Consider the following 19725-nt stretch of genomic DNA (forward strand, 5'->3'; position numbering starts at 1 on the left):
GAAAGACGATGTTCTATTAGCAGATATCCTTCCGAAAAGCCCAGAGCCGGTACCTCAGTAGCTTTGGATTTTGTCTCTTCCAGGGTTTGCACCAAGTCCAAGTTGTCCAACATGTTTCCTGTGGAAGATGTCAGTTCCCGAAGGAGAGAGTCTTCCAGATCTTTCAGCAAGTTTTTGTTGTCACTTGTCTCCTGGATGAGATGTTCTCTCTGTTCTTCCAATTCCCTTCTTTCAAAACCCGTAATGACGCTGAGCAACTGATCTTCTAGGCCCTTTAGTGTAACTACAGATACAACACATGTACACAGCACACAGTCTTTTTTTAAACAGAAGGAGAGCTTTTATACAACTTATTTCATCTCGATCATCTCATAAAACTACAGCGATGCAACAGAGTGACTTGGTTAGTAACTCTGTATCTAAATTCTACCAAAGCACCCTAACCTGACAGATGCAAGAAGAGATATTTAGCTCAGTTTCAGATTAAAAGAGGGAAGTGAGAAGAAGTTTCTATTAAATCAGATGCTAAGTATAAGGGAGACTATGAATTTTTTAGAGTTTCATTGCTGTTTCAAACACCCAGGCCCTAAACTTGCACTACAGAGTAATCACTACTTTGTTACTAAATACGTACTTTTTCTTACCTGTATAATTGATAACCATAGCTTTGCCAAACACAGAGGGAGAATACTTTGGGTTCGATAATTTGGTGTTCAGGTACAATCTAAAATTACTGTCATAGTCAACCTCTTTGTCACCCAGAACAATGAATGTTCGCCCCTGTGCAACTTTGATATTCTTCTCTAAGACATTGTCCATCACAGGATCAACGTATTCATCGACACCATGCAACAAGAAAGGGCTTCCATGCTTTATGGCCAGTTCTAGTTGTTTAAGGAAATCTGGGTCATTAAAGGAAGCCATCTGCAAGAGAAAAATGGGAAGATATGACAAGAGAACTGATATTAAATTTGCTGAACATTACTATTTTACAATAGTTGCCAGCACTAATGAAGTTCGCTCTTTGTTGCTTTTTCTCTTTCCTCTTACAGATGATATAAACTGCACTGGTACAAAACAGTAAAGGTGCTTATTTTTTTCTGATCAGTTGAGAATAATTTCCATTTGGACAACTATTCTGCAAAGTTCCAACTGCACCTCTGACTGTGTTATTGTCCTACATGAAACTCCATCCTGGAGCTGAGATAAAACACAAGCTGCACCAGAATTTTGGTTATACTATTTCTGCATGTACTAAGGCTGGCCAAGATCCCAAACAAACCATCCGTCCCAAAGAATTGAAGGTCATGTGAACAGTGATATTCACTATCTATTTTAGAAACACAGTAGTCAACACATTTCTCAGTATATAATTGGTTCCCCATTCAAGGCAACAGATATTTACGCAGCTTTTAAAAGAACCAGTAAAGAGGTAAAATGATCATTTATCTTTACCCTCAGGTTATTTTTTTCTTCTTTCTTCTTAATCCAATGTAATGCCTGTTGTTGTGGGTCAATACAGAGTGGGAAGCGGCTTGCGTATGTTGTCAGGATGCCATTCTGGATAGAGAGCTCATCTGGAGGCAATCCTTGGGAAACCCACCTGGGAACGGAATGGATCAAAGACCAGGCTAGGACAAAAAATTAATGGGAGAGCAGCACATTTCATTTGTCAGTAAAATTATGCAATTCACTGAGCACACTATTAGATACAGAAGGAAACATATAGTGTATGTGATTGTGAGAATAGTGTCAGAACTCAGACTGACTCATTGACTGAGTCATTTTTAACTACGCTACTCAAAACACTGACTGTTGCATTTGGTGAGTAATCCTGCAGTAGTTGAAATATGGGCTACCTGGGCATGAGTTTAACTCCAAATTCAGGCTTTGGGTTGAACACATATTATAGACAACTTCGTGAAAATTCTCTTAAAAAGGTATTATATGTGTCTAGGTTCAGTGAATGTCCCTGGAGTGTAAAATACAATGGTTTGTTACAACAAAAAAGCGTTTGTTAACCAGAAGAAAAAAAAAATTGTCTTTTTACCATCTTTGAGACATAAAAGTAAAATGGGCTCTCTCTATTATGGCTGAGCACCTCCACCCACAATGCCAATTCTATGCTACACGTTCAGATGCAGACTCTCACTTCACAATTTCACATTCAGTAGTCACTGGGTTTCTTGGCTGGACATACCTGCTAACCTCCACCTCATTAGTCAGGAGGCTTTCTAACCTAAATGGTTGACTGAGAGGAATCTCTCGTGAGCGGATATCTTCTTGCCACACTTGATAGATCATTTCATTACGAAACTCCCAGTTGAATGCTCCTTCATAGCTCAGAAAGGCAGCACAGAGTAGACAGTCTCCAAGCAACTTCACCTTTCGTATTTCATAGTCCTCTAATTCCTTTGTCCACCTGATAGAATTATAAGGGAATCCTGGGTCAGTCTGTACCAGGGAGATGGGGTTTATGTGCAGAATTTCCAGCTGTTGCTACTTTAGATGTAGGTTGAGACAGACCCCCAAATTTACAATCAGTTGTTCTCTCACTGTTGTGATGGCCACAGACATTGAGTTGATCTGAACCTTCTTCCTTTTAATCTGAGTTCACCTTTTTCTTCTGCATTCAAAATTTTTGTTACTATTTTTCAAGAGCTAATGGATATTAGCTTAGGACAGATATTAGCTCTTCTCAGAAACAAACATCACAGGAAGTAAGGTTTCCAAAAATGTCTCAGTTTGATAGATTTTATCCCTGGCACATGACCTTCTAACGACAAAAATGTCCCTCTTTGAATCTAGACTTACCTCTTGTTCTCAGATCTCAAGCCAAAGATGAGCTTGTCAGCAGCTTCTAATCTTCTCTGCATAATCTCTGCTGCTTCTTGTAACTCTTGCTTTTCTTTTATTGCCTCTTGATATTTGTTCCCCAAAGCTTTAAGCTCATCCTGAATGGTAGCCAACTCTGCCTTTATCTTTTCCAGTTCCCGCTTACTTGAGTAATAGTTCCGTTCTAGCCTAGCCACCTACATTACATTATGAAGGAAACATAAGAGGAAAGAAGGGCTTTGGAGAGAAGTCTTAAGTTCTCAGATTTCTTTTGGCTATTTCATGTATTTCAAAGTGTCCTGGTAATAAACAGTGTAAGCCAAAATAACTGGCGCTGTTTCTCACCCACCTCTCCCCATCCCAAACGTATACATCATGGTCTGATACTGCAGTTCCAAAGCAGATAAATATCCTAGAGTTTTGTACCCGCAAGGTATATTAAGGCATGTGAGCAGTCCTGCTGACATTGGAGGTCAGCACGACTGTCATCCCGTGACGAAAGGGGAGGTTTGTCTGCTTAATTACAATATTAAGACCTCAAAAATAGTCAGACTCATCATCTAATGAATATACTTTCTCAGTAGTCAGCTGTATATAATAACCTTTTCTTGAAGAAATTTTCCCAGCATCATCTGTTGGAATTTAGATTTCCTTTGGCAATACAGCTAACTTTCCAGTCATTTTTAAAAAAAGTTAATCAAAAGGTCTGTGCTTAAGGTTATACTACAAATGCCATGTTTTTTCAAGTCTCTTCAGTAGACAGCTATAAAGTGTATTTTTCTTACCATGTTAGATTACAAAATTCCAACTGAACATGTTCCTCCCTTCTCCTTCAAGCACTGGTGTGGATGGGAACCCACATCCCAGCATCATGACACAACAAACACAGCAGTTTATAACTGAGTACCTGCCTCACTCCTACTGCAATAGCTTTCCTAAAATACCTCTTTTTAAGCACTTCAAAGAGGAGAAATGGGCAGTCTATGAAATTGCCAAGTATTATTTTTCTCATCAGGATCATGCTTCATCCTCCTGTGAGTCTGAATCCACACACTTTACCTTTTCTCTCTTTGGCTTGACTTCTTTAGCTACATCACAGTAGCTCATCACTGCTTCAACAAACTTTAACATTCCCAGTCCTGCTCTGCTAACAAGTTCCATTTCATTGAAGGTAGTGTTAAGATTCTTTAACAGAGCTAAACGGGCAAACAGAAAAATATTGCAAGTGAGTTGAATTACAGTGCAAAAATCCTCAGAGAAATAGCTTTTCCTATCAGCAATATCGAGCAATGCTGTGATAGACAATATGAAACATCTGTCAGAATATTAAAGAGACTCTGACTTTAAGATCAAGCTACTGGGCTGTAAAAATACAAGCACAGTATTGCTAGTGATTTATCAAGTTCTTTCTCCAAGAAGGGAGCGCATTCAGGAGTTGTTGAGCACATCTCAGGATCACGGTTTGTTTTCTCTGCAGCAGTCTGATGCAATTTTGTTCAAAGGGCTAAATTCCCCTCTTAAAGGAACTACTCCGGATTACACCCTTGGGATCATGTGCAAAGTTTGGCCCATAAGCTTTAGATATACCTTATCTTCTTTCCACTCTGTGTATGTCACATTTTAATTTTCACCACATGGATGAGGTCATAATGCTACTTTCTAAGTGGCTAAAAGCAGACAGCAGGCCTGCCCAGCTGTCTTGCTTGTTTCTAGCCTGTTCTAAACCGAAGCGTGCCAGACCCCAGCTAAGGTATAAACTGGATGCAACACAGAGCAGGAGGTCTTGGAACTGTAAAAAATCCAGCCACCCCAACAATGCAACATCTGCAGCACTGCAGACAGTGCTGTCCCTTTGCACAAAGTGAATCCCACCCTCCCAAACAACACTGGAAGGATTGCCGCTGACATGGCTAATCATATTAACAAGATCCTACATTCATTCCAAGTATACAGATCAGTAATTTACCTCGGACAGATTTCACTTGGCTCTGAGTAATTCCCTCAAAGTCTATCTCCATCAGGGATCGCAGGAAATTTGCCTCAGACATCATTCCTTTGGCTGTCTTCCAGTTTAATTCTTTGTAACCTCTCATTATAAGAACACATTCCAAAACAGCCTGCACCTGCTTAGGGGGTTTTGCAAAGGATCTAGAAAACAGATGAAGGAGACAGTGGAGGAGAAAAAAGAGGAGACAAAGCACATGATGCCAGAGATGGGTACTTCCCATTAAGAGAGTCATTGCAATACCACAAGAGCTAGTTCATAAGACATCCTACACAAAGTGAAAAAGATAATCCCGGCCAGACAAGAAATTATTAACTAGTCAAAAGCTCAAAACCGATTCTTGTATTCAGACAATTTGATTAATTAAATACTAAAGGATTTCAACAGTGGAAGGCCTAAAATCCTGAGCCATGATATTCTTCCCTAGGGAAATGAAGTAGCTGTCCATTGGGAGAAGCAGTACAGGAAGAATCCAGAGATATACTAGAGAAAGGAAACTAAACAAGTGTGGCAGGGAAAGGAGAGCCGTTGCTATTTCAGGGAGAGCTGTTGCTATTTCAGGGAAAGCCAAGGACTGGCTGTGCTTTTATATCTGTCCCCAAATAAAAGATGTATTCTAAAAACACAGGGAGAAGTTAATTCAGCAGAGAAATACATTTTCACACTATCAAAGCATCCCTGAAAAATAACTGGTATGTGCTCCTATTCACGCAGAATAAAAAATGGAGGAATGAAGGGGTTTGGACAGCCACTGCTCAGGCAAAAACCATAGCAGTTTCTAGCGCATCAGACACAGGGTAGAGAAGTATAGGGAAGACATCAAACAAAGGACTGGAAGAACAGGCTTGAGGGGAAGTCCTGGGCTAGAAATCAGGGGATTCTGTTGTGACCTCTGCACGCGGACAATTGATATCCTGACCTTCACCCATACACCATGCAGGTGAGAAAGGTGAGGCTAAGGCTCAAACCCTGCAAACAAGGGTCTCTCAGTGAATTTCCAAGAGTTTATGCTCCTGTACATCCAAATGAGTCACCTGATCTCAGTAACATCAGACTTGTCAAGCTTCTGAAGCTCCAGTTTGGCAGCTTCTAATATAGGCATGACTTCAGCCAACGCTGTCTCAGCAGCCGCCTTCTCCATAGCAATAATCTTATTCTGTTCCTGTATCTCCACAGCTTTTTCTTCAGCCAGTTTTTTCTTTTCCTCAGCTAGGAATTGTAAAGGCAGGACCATAAGTGGATTATTCAAATTTGTATACAGAACATATACTAATATAGATTTGCTCTTGGCTGCAAATCAGAAATTACCATCAACTCAGTACCTTTTTGTTGCTGGCTTGCCAATGTTTACAGTTCCATCACCAGGTTAGGAACACTGTTAGTGTTCAACACAACAGCATACATAATCTCTTTTCCGCCCATGCTTCCCTCTGTTTTTCCTCTAATAGTAATTTTCTGAATCAGAAGGTCCCTTTCTTGCTAATGCCTCTTTCCCACGTTACACCCTACACCTTGGAAAGGGAAGACAAGGGCAGGCGACATAGCATTGAGTTGTGTAAAGTACTGTAGGCCAAATAGCAAAGATGGCAATCTGGGCAAGACAGGGGACCTACTCTTCTAGCATGACACTAGATCAGCACAGACGGAACAAGAGGGTTACCTATAGAAGCAGCTGGAGCTCTTGGAGGGTCTTCCAACCCTACATAACACAGACTCTGGGAGCCTTGCTTAGCCTGTGGGACACTTCAGTAGTTGTAAACTACCTACCTACTTCTGTGTTTGCTGAAATCTCTTGTAACAAAGCCTCACAAGCAGCTGATTTTTCTGCTAGCACAATCTTTTGCTCAGCAAGTTTCTTGTTCAGCTCAACCAGCTGTATACTAGCTTCCTTCAGTTTAACTAAGCCCCCATCCAGCCGTTTACATTGTGCTAGGTAGGAAAAAAAGGGAGAAACGTTAGTGATTCATTTATTGTGTACTATCACACAGCAACAGACAATCTCACAGAAAGTAAATATGCTTATAGGTGCACTTTGCAGCAAGGCAACCTCAGTTATGAAAGGAAAATGACTCAAGAGATTTTTCCTTTCCTAAGCCTCTCACCCAAGATAGTGTTAATGTCACTTGAGCTGCCACATACTGGCCCTGTTGCCACAACTTGCTTTCCGTATTACACTGTTCATGTTTTATCCTCTTCACATATTTCAGTGACCGCTGAAGTATGAATAAGAATTGCTGCTTGAGGAAGAAGGTCAAACCTTGAGCTAGGCTGAGCTGGTATTAGATCTAATCAGACTCTTCCCCAAGCAGAGGAGTGTCTGTTTTGGAGGTTCTGGCTCAGGTTCATGCACAAAAGAATTTGAGGAGAGCCCACCGTTTGACAGACAGAGTCTGAACATTTACATGTGGCCAGGATATTGGTCCAATGTCAAAACCAGGTGCCAGAACAGCATTTGAGATAGAACTGATAAAATTATTTTTGCATAATGTGGGCAACGTGTGGGATTCTCACCACAATTTTTTTTTATTTTTAAAATATTTAAATCACTTTTTAATAAGTAGAAAACATCTACACAGCCTTACCTAAAATGAACTCATTTTTCTCCTCCAGCAATTTTGAGTAAGTATGGATAAAATCAAGGTAATTCTTCGGTGTGACATGGTTGCTACGTCTCAGTTTCTGCAGAAACCTCTTGCTGAAATCCCCTACAGATTCATGCACCATGACCATGTGCTCAATCACTGACACGGAGCTCTCTGATGGAATGCGTGTGCAATTTCCTAAAATTGGGCAGAAGAAATAAAAATTTTCAAAGGTTTTGTTGGGTTTTTTTTAAGAGTCTGCCAATTACTGTCTTTCTTATGTACATCTAAGCCAGGCACAAAAAAAAGTCTTTTCTGGAGCAAAAAGCAAGATTAAGGCAGGGTCAGAAGAGAACCTGGGCCTCCTGGTAGGCAAGCTACATTGTCTGCAGAGTTGGCAATTTTTTAAATCTATTTGAGTAAGAAACTTCCATCCAAAAACATTTTTTGACTGGGATTTTGCATCACCCATTTAGACTCAGGGTAACAAGCCCAATGGGAAATCAAATTATGAAATCTATAGTAACTGCAAAGTAAAGAATATATTTCTTAGGCTATCCCAAGGGTTAATGAGCTAAAATACTGACATTTTACATACCGACAAAGGATTGTGCAACTGCATACAAGGCCTGGGGTGGCCAGGGCAAGAACCAGTCAATACCAGTGTTGTTGACAAGACCTTAAAATAAAAGGATAGTGTTATCTGAAAAATTCCTTTGTAAAACTAGACCCTAATCTGCCAGGCAGTCCCATGCTTAACTTTATTTGCATCAAGAATCTGCAGGATCTGTCTTATTTGACTCCTGCTTAGCAACAATATTTACCACAAAGTCAATACTTCCATTTTGATAGTAAACAATCAACTTTGCACCCGTGTCCTGCTAACCCCATTGTACTATTCTTTAGGCTGCACCATTCTGCAGGATGCAGTCAAGAGCTGTAACAAGGCATTTTAATGCCTGGGTTAGGATCCCCACCTGTACCCATCTTTCACGTGTCTCTTCAGTCTTGCAGGACTCCTTTCAGCCACCTACTGAAGCGCAACATCCACCAGGCTCAGGTGGTTTTTCTCTCAGTGGGCGTCCCTCTCACCGTGCCCTTTTTTTGGCTTTGGATACAAAAATGTTTCTCTTACTACTGTCCTAGTTTCATAATGATTTAATACCACACATTCTTCTGTAAACTACAGAAGAGAGGCTGCAAACACAGGCTGTATATTTCCAGTTCAATGAGGATGACCAATTGATTTCTAGCTGTTCAGCTGGAAAATGAACTGATCTGGTAAATGCTAATCAATAATACTCGCTGATATGTGGTAATTAACTGGAAAAAAATCATGCACTGCAAATCCTTAATCATGAAACCTGCTCTGCTTAGCTTTAGCTGCCAGACATCTCTGAGTGTCCACTGGAGATCATCTCTTGCCTGCAAACCTGTATTTCACAGGGAAGGGACTAAGTAGTGTGTACAATTGATACCTGGGAAATTTCTGCACCACGTTCTCAGACCGTCCCCAACTGGGGACATTCCCAGGACAACGTGAAGGTTGCCTGCACATTTGTTTACAAAATATTGCCAGACACTTTCTTTAGCTGGGTTCACGCCCGCTTTAGTAGCTTCATCTCCAATCTGACTTAGTATGGTGTCTTTTTCATCATCTGGAAAAAGGGCTGGCACCATTCCTGTAACATAAGGACAGAAGAATGCTAGTGAGAACAACCAGTAAGAGAAAACCATATGGCTGGGGATAGGGCAGATGAGAAACCAGAGTCACAAATTTTAAACCTAGCTCTGCAAAAATGATTCTGGGTAGTTTTGAGTGAACCTATTAATCTCTCTATGCTTCTCCTCCTCCCCCTAGCCCGCAGGGAAAAGAGAGGCAGTACTTAGGATGATGCAAGGGGATTTAGAGGAATAATTAATTCATTTTTGTTTGGGCTTCAGCCACATATAGAAAATGTCACAAGAACATAAAGTGCTTTTAACTCTGCAAAGAAAATCTTCCTTAGTGTCTATAAACCAACAGTTCACATTTTCATTCTCTCAATCACATGGCAAATATTGCATAAGTTACCTAATGACAGACATAAGCAGACCAGGAACAGGGAAAACTAGACCAAGGAAAGGGATAAGATTTAACACATCTGTTTTCAAATCAGACTGGCTAGGAACTTCCATAGAGAGGGTGGTCACACAGTGCCAGCTGCTGCTCATTTTCAGCTGCTGCATACACTAAAAGAGACTAAACTACATTTTAGGACATATATATATATATATATATATAAAAGCAGTTGCTGCACTTCAGGTGAATGCTGTTCAAAAGCCAATGGGACAAAAGGCGGGTTTGTGGCCAAATGCAGCTGAAGTTACACCTCAGTCTTGGAAGAAATCTGAGACACCTGCAACATCATGATCAGCATGAATTAACCCTATAGCCTTCCCAGACACATATAAATGACTGTAAGAAGATGCCAAAAAGCCATTATTAAGGCCAGGATCATTTCAGGTAGTACTGAAAGGTGTAACTAACTAAAGCAGCAGAGGGCACAGGTTGAAACAGTAATAGCTGGATCAAGGGTACATTTGAGATTATGAGTCACAAGTAGATACTGATCAGGAGTAATTGAGGCTGCCTGTGCCACCTGAAGTTAACATGTTGTTGACGAGTTCCAGGAAACTCTCTTCTGCTATATGGCCATCTGTAAACAAGAAGACCATTGACTTGTTCTCAATACCCAGTTTCTGGTACAAATTTTTCAAATCTTCTCGGAAATTATTTTCTCCATATCCTCGACTCAAGATGATCTCAAATACCTAAGGATGCAAAAATATACTGAGAAGACACAGATGGACCCAAGACATGATGGTAACTCTGAATTTCAATTAGACTGGATCAAGGGGTTTGGTTTGGCCTTTATCATCAGTAAATGTGTAAGTATCAAAAAAATTATGCACTACATTGTTTTTAAAAATTGCATTTGTACAACCCTGCAGGATTGCATTTTCAAAATTGCTTTGTGTTCATCCTCCTTTTTTGTTCTTCCCTTCCAAGCCTCTGTAAGAGACTGGAAGTACCTCTGAGAGAGGAACATTTCCTATCTGAAATATTACAGTATTAATCACAACAAGGTTCCTCAAGCAGCACTGGAGTGCTACTGTAATACAGATAAGTAACAAAAGCAGTAGTTAGGGACTATTAGTTGTTCACTGCCAAACCCATCCTTGTTTTCTGTCCCCAGTGCCAAAACCCAGATTCAGGCACTGACAGCTTCCTGCCCAGATCACCCACAGTCGTCATCATAGACCTCCTGGTGATCACCTCACCCTGTTTTTCTCTCCCCAGGGAAGAGATGCCAGCCTGATCTTACCTTGACTGACTGACTTCCCCCCCCCCGCCCCACCAATTTAATCCTGATAACAATATTACTTTCGTTGTCTTCTTTCACTGCAAAGATGCAGGGTCACTAACCTCACATCCAGCTGTATAGGCTGCCAGTCTCGTTAGAGACTGCTTTCCTGAGCCTCCCACTCCTATGAGCAGAGCATGCCCATGATCCATCCGTATGATGCGATGTACATGGATTAAGTGCTCCAAAGCATCATCAAAAAGAACCAGATTCATTTTAGTATTAACTTCATTATATTCCTCCAAAATCTCCTGCAGAGAAAGGTGGACAGAATGTTACTAGGAGACCAAGGAAACAGTTAATAACATTAATAAAATAACAACTGATTTAGCAGAATTATTTCTTTCCCCTTCCTCAGAGAAAATAAACTATTGGAAAACACTGCCGACTCTGTAGCTGATCCTCAATTTTCATTACTGCAGACCACACATGGGTAATGGTGCACAAAAAATTCTGTGTGCACACAGAAAAAGAACACACTTCCTACAGTTTGAGGCAGGCTCCTGCCCATTCCTCAGGCACAGAGACAGAATCAGGCACAGTTCCAAGCTGATGCACACTACCTGAAAGAGAGCTTTTGCTGCATCATAGTCTTGGATATCTTCATAAATACGAGGTTCTCCTTCACTCAGTGCCATTCTGAAATCTCCAAAAAGAATGGGATCCCTCATGGCCTGCTCCAAGTCATCTCTGAAATTCTCTTCAATCAGTTTTTTTATATGACCTTGTACCTTCAAGGATAGGAAATAAGTCAGGCAACACCCACAAAGCAGATGATTCTGAATCCAGTAACACTTAGAAGGGTGATAATGCAGATTTTTGCTCAAATACTGACTGATTTCAAGGGGATACTTATGCCACTAGAAGATCCAAAGACCCACAGCCTCCTATTGTGTTCTATGCATGATCTAAAATGATCTAATAGGCAGTTCAAGCCAATGGACTGCAGAAATTTAAGACAGAAAAGTATAAGCCTGTTAAAAAAAATACCTTCTTATATATTGGTGTAAATATTATATTAATAAACCTTCCTTCTCAGCATTTATAGATGTCTCACCACCAAGATTTCTCACAAATCCTGTAAGTCTGAATGAATGTACAAATACAGAAAAGTTGCGATATAATTATTCTGAGTTGTGAAAATTGAGCTGGAGAAGTATCTTTGTATGTTAGAGGAGAAAGTTTTAAGCAGAAAAATCTGAAGCCATCTTAATCTACCTCTTTTCATCTAAGCAAGTTGTTTCACAAGTTGCTTATATGTAAGTAAACTTTACCACAATTCCTCCCCTAATTCTCAAGGTATAAAACTGGTGACATTTTCTCTTGTGTTTTAAGATACAATTTGGAGCATTTTCCAGTTTGCATAACAGCCAAAACTTAATCCATTGTTTAAGGACTCGCCTCTTATCCTTCTTTTCCCTACTTGATTGTATAGTCACATTCTGATACAATCCTTCCTAAAGCAAAATACTGACTTGAAGTGATTTCTTGAGTTTTCCCCTGCACTGCTCTCACACTTTGTCACCTATGCCACTACTAACCAATTTTCCTGGGCAGGCAAACCAACTGACACTTTCCATTCCTTCAGCAGATCTGCTCGCTTAGTCTGCCATAGTCACTTTGTTTTAGAAAAGAAAACTCCTCCATGGGCCATGTTTTAAATTAATGGAGCAACAGTGTGGTTAGACAAGTCTGAAGTCTGACTGCAAGACCTGAGTGCAACAGTTGATAATGTTGCTGTTGCAAATTAGTTGCCATAGTAATAGTCAGTGACTACTAAAAATTGAAAGAAATTACTCACCAATGCTTTGTCTGCTTCATTAATCAGCCTGTCATGGAAAACCCTCAGGCACTCATTTCTCCAAACTCTAACCATCTGCGTCACTGTTTGAAACCTGAATTAACATCGAAATATCAGACTGCACCAAATGAGCTGACATGATTCCTAAGGCCATACGGTTAATAACACTGACCAAATTCTGGATTGACTTTTTTTACTCTTTTTGGTTTTGTTCTTTTCATAATAAGTAATTTGCTTGCATTTTTACCTCTGGATATCTCATTTATGCATCAGTGACTAATGCATCAGTGTTTGTCATCAAGAGTAAGATCACAATTTAGGATGTTCCTGAACATTTTCTCATTGTGGTGAAGGTTTAATGAAAAGTGACCAAATGTGCCTGATTTCATGTACCAAATTTCCTCATCTTCTCCCAGATTCATCCAATATAAATAGGTGTAGGACGACTGAAGACAATTTTTCTATTCTTACCTCTCTGGAGTTGTAAGAGTAAGTCCATTATAGACCCTGGAAAGATCCCGCAGGTTAAAAATGTAATGGAATTTCGAAGGAGTAGGTGGTAGGTCACAAATAATCATTTTGTAAAGCTCCAAAGTACATGCAGTAATCTTGTCAGAGATGGTTGATATAGACTCATTAAACATCTGCAATCATGAGAAAGAAGAGGTGTTTTCATGAGACTGCCCAGAGAGAACTCAATGCTATTAAACATATTCTGCTTTCCAGCTTTTAAACCTGCTTGGTATATTTCAAATAACTGAGGGCAAACATTTTCAGAAATTCATATTCCTCTGTAGTATGAGCGTTCTGCAGTTAAATGCTTGGGGCAGGCCCAATCTTCACTCCTGAGCTTGAACAGTGCTGAATCAAACTCCATGACTGGAATTTCCACAGCACTTCTACAGCAGAAAAAATAAACTGCTCTTTTTCTTACATAATGTTGCAGGTTACTTGCTAGTAATGCAGTCTACTGTGCTATATTAAATTGTTCACTGTCATTCAGGAAAGAGTTTGCTGACCTTTGTGTATTTGGTTACGGGAACCATAACCAAATCATTCACAGGTTTCAACCTATGAAAAGCACCAGGTTTATAAGTTACCTGCTGACTTGAATGTTTACATATTACTCAATAATTTATCAAAACAGTGTAAACCCATTGAGAAAGAGAAGAGGAAGGGAAAGGTTTGCATGAGGTTCTAAATATAAGAAAGCCTGATAACAGAAGATTTCAGGTTTTGCAATAACACAGAAATAAATGTCTATTTAAAAATAATAAACCTGTTGAGCAATCCTTTAAAAACAGGGAAATTACCGCAGTGTGGCCTTTCAGGATGGAGGCATAGATCAAATTCAGTGATTGCTTAGAAGGAAAAGGTATGTTAAAAACACTGAAGAGTGAGATGAATCGAGGGTCAACTTCATTCCGACCTCCTCCAGCTTTCCCCATGGCAGCAATAAAACCCAGGTCTCGAAGAAGTTTACAGTTCATCTCCTTACCACGGTCATACAAGAAACCTTTTTCTAGCAGCAGCTTCAACAGGGCAATGGGTTGCTGTGTGCCATACTCATCAACCTTTGTAATATGAAAGAGTTAAGATATTTAGAGCACAGTACATCAGCATGCCAGTTACTGCTATAAATGTGGAAATATTGTGCTCCATACTCAGGAGAACATTACAAGGACTAACTGACACTTTGTAAAGCTCTAGCACTGATCGTGAACATTCATTCCATATCTCCTATAGGAAAAGTGCCTCTTCTCCGAGATAAACTAAATGCACACATACTCTTTTGCCCCATTTGTAAAGAGAAAGGGATGGTTTCTACAATACGCAACCTGCAGCCAATATCAGACCATAGAGACATGATTTTAATGGCATAAAGGAATGATCCAACTGGATCTCTCTTACATATAGGACAAATATTGTAACAGACAGAAACACTCCCTACTGCACACAAATCCAACTCTTCTGAAGATCCTAAGCTGAAATCCAATTATGCACTTATCATGAATCTCCTTGACTTGTGATTCATTGGATCTATGTCTGAAGGGCCCACGTCGGTGCCACTCCAAATATTTCTATACTCCCTTGCAAACTATTGGCAGCTTACCCTTGGCATATTCATATCATCCATGAAAACAATGAGACGTTTTCCCATAGGAGGGCCATAAGTGTCTTTAGTTCGTTTCTCTACATTTGTCTCTAGGTTTCTCTGAATGTCCATTGATGTTGTACGAGAAGAGAAGTTAATTACTAGCAGCAGCTGCAAAGGGGAGGAAATGGATAAGAATGGATTTTTACCTGTTGTTTTTTTTTTTTTTAACTAGAGCATTCAAAAAATATTATTTATATTAGACTGACAGACATACAGGAAACACTTCTCTGGTCCATTTATTCATTTGAATTACAGATGACAAAGAAAAGTAATCCCATTCTTAGCACTTTGATAATATAGATTTACTTTATAAAATTGAATCTGTACATGGTAGAACAGAATAAAACATCTTTGATCCTGAAAGATTCTCAAATCATTCACACACTTTGGGACTGAGCTTACAGTCACATTACCAAAGTTAATATTGCTACTCACAGACTCAGGCTTCACAATGCAAATTTAACACAAGGACAAAGAACAAAAAGGCATCTTTACAAATAATGAAAATGCCTCATACATACATTAAGGTCTTTGTTCAGATTGTTTAGGAAGTTTTGTGTAGTTGCTGTTTTAGATGTACCCGATTCACCTACAAGAACAACCGGGCGTTTTATTTTTACCATTTGTTCTAGTAACCAAGTAGTGCGTGTTGTATCCACTGTAGGTACTGAAAAAGATCAAGAATATGATATCAGGTTAAATTAAAATACAGTACAGCTGGGGGATTTATATTTATAGCATAGTGCTGGATCAGACTCTCAAGGTATTAACATGCAGTTGCACAAAGACATAATCTAAAATACCAACTCACTAACAATGTTGAAAGAAAATTTTAATTGCTCAACCATCTCTTTTCAGCTTTTATCATTGGGATCTTTTCTCCTATAGATATATTAAAAAAGAAATTATCTTCCACATAGGAGGGTCATGGACTGGTTAAGCTCCATTTAATCCCTATTTCAAGGATATAATCAGGATTTATTTGGATCATAAGCATTTTCCCAGAACTCTAGAGATGAATTTTGTTCTCTGTGAATAGCCTGCCATTAGGAGCAATTTCAGAGATCATATAATTATCTCTTGTGTCAGTGAAGTTAACCTGTGCTTGCTGAAGTATTACTATAAAGTAACCTGCATTAATTTGTCCTTAACTATGAAAAGCACTTGTCACTATTATACAGTACTTTAAGTAACAACCAATGACAGCCTTAAGAATGTAATTTTTATCTACCAAGTACCTGAACCATGGAGCTGACATTTTTCCTAGAGTTTCTGGTAGAGCAGTCTGTGAATCCTCTGCTATTCTGGCTTGTAAAAGGCATTGTTAGCTCCTAATAAGCCTTATTAACTGAAACAAGCTTTTCATCCTTTCCTCATTTCTTTATTACACAGTGCTGTAAATATCAACTCTATTCCTGCTAAACTACTATGACAAGAACATTAAAGAAATTGATTTGTGCCATCACAGGAAACTGAACCTGAGTAGATGACCTTCAGTACAGGAAGAGGATATCTCATGTTAAATGCCATGCACTCAGTGGTAGCACATTATAAATTAAAGGCATATCATCGCTGTATTTTATTTTACACTCACCTAGAATGTCAAGAAATTTCACTTGAGGCTTATGAATGTATTCAGGAACAAGTTTCATCCAAGGTACCCACTTTTTTTGAAATCCATCAAAATGAAAGTCATACAAAGTTGGCAGCTGACCTGCAAACCATTAAGCAAGTGGAGTTTTTCTAGGACACTGAAATATTTCATAAGAAAATAATCTGATTGAGATGAAAGTGAAGGGTAAGATTCTGGACCAAGCTGGGCAACACTGCATTCTGTTTACTTGTCATTTAACCCAGTAAGACATCAAGGAAAATTCTCCCAGTCCAGCACTTGGATCATACTATCGCTTTTTAAGCACCTTCCACTGGCTTTCCTTTCACATTTTATTTTTCCTTTCACTGTTTATCTCTTCAGCTTGGCATAGAAAAGTACTGTTCTGTGAGGACAGACCAGTAGCTGAGAGTCATCTAGCATCAGTATCTCTATATGGTTTTCAGTGATAGTCCTTCAGAGAGCATGTTTTGCAGCCAGGATAGCTAGCTGGAAGGAAGAACGATGTTCTGCCTTCATGGAAACGAACACTTTTGTAATATAATCAATGGGATTCAGACTAAATTATGACAAGATCCTACCTGGCAGCTCCCCTGGCTTAGCCAGGATGTTGTCGTCATGAACAGTAGACATGCAGGAAATACGTTTAACATTTTCATCAAATTTTATTCTCCCAGCATCAAGAAGAGCAGCACCTAAGGAGGAATACAAAGCTTCCAAGAAAAAACACTCCAGAACATCAGGATCATCAGGCTGTACCACAACTAGAGCTTCCAGCATCACAGTCAACTGCACCACCTGTTGTAAAACAAGACAAAACTGTAAATAGAATTGCCATTTGGATGCATGAAAACTCTTAATATGTTTTCAGCTGTTTGAGTGTTTGGTGATCTTTTGACCTTACAGGTTTATCTACTAATATGAGTATTAATGACAGTAGAAGAGCATTGTTAGGAACTGACTGTTTCTTTTATCTCTTGGTGCTCATCACTAGCAAACAGACATTTCAGCATGGACTCTACTCCTGTGCTTTCTTTGGGAGGTTTTTACTCTCTCCATCATTCCATTTCTCTTTTGAGATAAACTTTTTCAACCTTTATTCTCTATTCCTTACCATATTTAAATCTGTTTGAGGGACAATGGTCTTCAGCCTTTCTCCATGTCTGCCATCCACAATTCCCTCTACAATCATATCAATAAGGTAGGGCACATATTTTTGAAAGAGACGATTCAATTCAATTCTCTCTTGCTGAGGAATGAAATGGACAATAATTCAGCACACAGAAACCTGGAAAGCCGATTTTTGACAGCAGAGCTTCCCTGGCTGACCAAGTATGATTGTTCTTGCAGGAATCACTTCTACCAAAGACAGGGTACAGTCACATGAAGAAATGTGACACTGTTGTATGGACTGGGTTTTCAGCTGGTGAGGATCTGCATTCACCAGGTGCTAGCAACTAAGTTGTCTTACCTCAGCTCCCTGTGGACTTGAGTTTTTAATCTAACTGTAAGACAAGGACCTAAGCAATCTTACTGTTAACTCTATGGAGATCAGGTAAACTGATTTCTTGGTTCTTCATTTCTTAGAAACAACCAGAAGTTAGAAAAGCTAGGAACTCTCGTTAGCCCTCTGCTGCAGGCCTAGTGATTAGATTTGTTGTCAGAAAATCAGACAGCCTTTACAAAGTTGGGGGTTTTTTTACAGCTGTCTACAGTTCAGTAATGAATACAGATACTCTCTGAACAAGTGCAGAAGTTCCCACCTCATTTCCTCTTTTTTGGATCCACTTCTGCCAGTAGGGCTTATATTTCAGATTTTTAGGATCTACAAAGACCATTCCACAGCGGGATACTGTAGCAGGAGATGCATACTGTAAGTCACCAACCTATAAAATAATCATACAAGATAATCATACACTTAAACAAAGAACAGCCACAGTAACCACTTTTCAGGCTTTGCAGACCCATCTGTATCTAACTCTTCCCATGTATTAAACGGTACAGCCATTACTTACCTCAAACAACAAAGCACAGTGTGACTGAAGTCTAATCCGCTCCCCATTTGCCAGGGTCAATAACTTGTTGTCATCCATGACAGAATTCATGTTTTCAACCCAGAGAGCATCCACATCTCCATCAAACAGAATGTACCTGCAGATACAGGAGCCAAGGGGCACTGACTAATCTCTGATTTTACTAACATACTTCAGAATTCAGATGTGCCATCAATGGTCTCAACGTCAGTCCAGGTGTTTTGAAACCTCCCATTCATTTTTGATAACTGCATATTTTCCATCCATCTCACTGAGGCTGGAAACTCACAGAAAACAGAAAAACGCCTGGACACTTTCTGTTTATTTAGCTGCCTTTTTTTTTTTTTTTTTTTAGTGCAGTATCAAATATTTAAAATAAAATAAAATATTGATGTAAAACTCAGTATGTAAAAGTCATCACAATGATTTCTAGCTGTCTACCTTCGCTCTTTCTTGTCAGTAGGCCTGTTGATTTCCCGAAAAATGTTTGACAGGACTCCATCTGTCCAGTCTCGTGTGGTAGGGTCAAGGATCCCATACAGCTCAATCACACTCATAGCTTTAGGGTTCAGTGTGTAAAGCTTTGTCAATAATCCCAGCCTGGAGATACAGCAAGAAAAGCAATATTAAAATTACACAATACCATCTCATGTTAACTTGAGCAAATATTATGGTCAGCTATTGATCTTGTCATGACTATACAGGGCTGAATAATGCAGTCTATGCCATTTTACAAGCAGATTTCCATGCATCAGATTCTGAACTCACTTGTTTTGGGCCTGGCACAAAGCACTAATGACAACTGACTTGCCACCTCCAGTAGGTCCAACTACCATTGTAGTGTGACGAGTTAACATTGTCTCATACATCTGAACTACTTTATCCACCTGAAAAATAAATATTGATTCAATAGACTGCTGTCTGTAGTTCTTCTGGGGAAAAGATCAGCAGCTGGTCTATACCAGCTAAGCTTTCCTGGAGCCAGTCCAGAGTGCAGCAATACATGTCCAGCCTAATGTTCGCAACAAAAACTCAAGCAATTAACATTTTTTATACCTGGACTGGTAAAACAACATAACCCCCTTCTTCCAGCACTTGTTCTACAGCATCATTAAAGTTAGGATAGCGGACTCGAGGGCAATCCAGGCCAGGAAACAGATCAGAGATTAGGCCAAGGAAGAGAGGTACATCTTCAAACACAAATTTAGGAAGATTCATATCTCGTAGAGCTCTCATCAGTACAACTTCCTAGACAAAATACAGCAGAATCAATCTTTAGCAAATAGCTAACC

At 39.5% G+C, this 19725-nt stretch overlaps 1 protein-coding gene across 1 annotated transcript in view; it reads right to left on the reverse strand.

Annotated features, from left to right (window-relative positions):
* The window catches only part of DNAH10 (dynein axonemal heavy chain 10), a 57056-nt gene that overhangs the window by 11298 nt on the left and 26033 nt on the right, over positions 1-19725 (reverse strand). Inside the window, 28 exon segments of the mRNA XM_059827474.1 lie at positions 54-283; positions 645-924; positions 1456-1603; positions 2201-2422; positions 2815-3032; positions 3895-4031; positions 4802-4983; positions 5875-6049; positions 6608-6769; positions 7423-7620; positions 8021-8101; positions 8901-9104; positions 10065-10236; positions 10892-11080; positions 11393-11560; positions 12631-12724; positions 13102-13274; positions 13944-14204; positions 14744-14896; positions 15310-15455; positions 16383-16502; positions 16982-17198; positions 17515-17649; positions 18164-18286; positions 18416-18551; positions 18875-19033; positions 19202-19320; positions 19490-19681. Of these exon segments, the coding sequence (XP_059683457.1) occupies positions 54-283; positions 645-924; positions 1456-1603; positions 2201-2422; positions 2815-3032; positions 3895-4031; positions 4802-4983; positions 5875-6049; positions 6608-6769; positions 7423-7620; positions 8021-8101; positions 8901-9104; positions 10065-10236; positions 10892-11080; positions 11393-11560; positions 12631-12724; positions 13102-13274; positions 13944-14204; positions 14744-14896; positions 15310-15455; positions 16383-16502; positions 16982-17198; positions 17515-17649; positions 18164-18286; positions 18416-18551; positions 18875-19033; positions 19202-19320; positions 19490-19681 (4794 nt within the window).

The sequence above is a fragment of the Gavia stellata genome, chromosome 21 (assembly GCF_030936135.1).
Source record: "Gavia stellata isolate bGavSte3 chromosome 21, bGavSte3.hap2, whole genome shotgun sequence".
In the NCBI taxonomy this organism is placed as follows: Eukaryota; Metazoa; Chordata; class Aves; order Gaviiformes; family Gaviidae; genus Gavia; species Gavia stellata.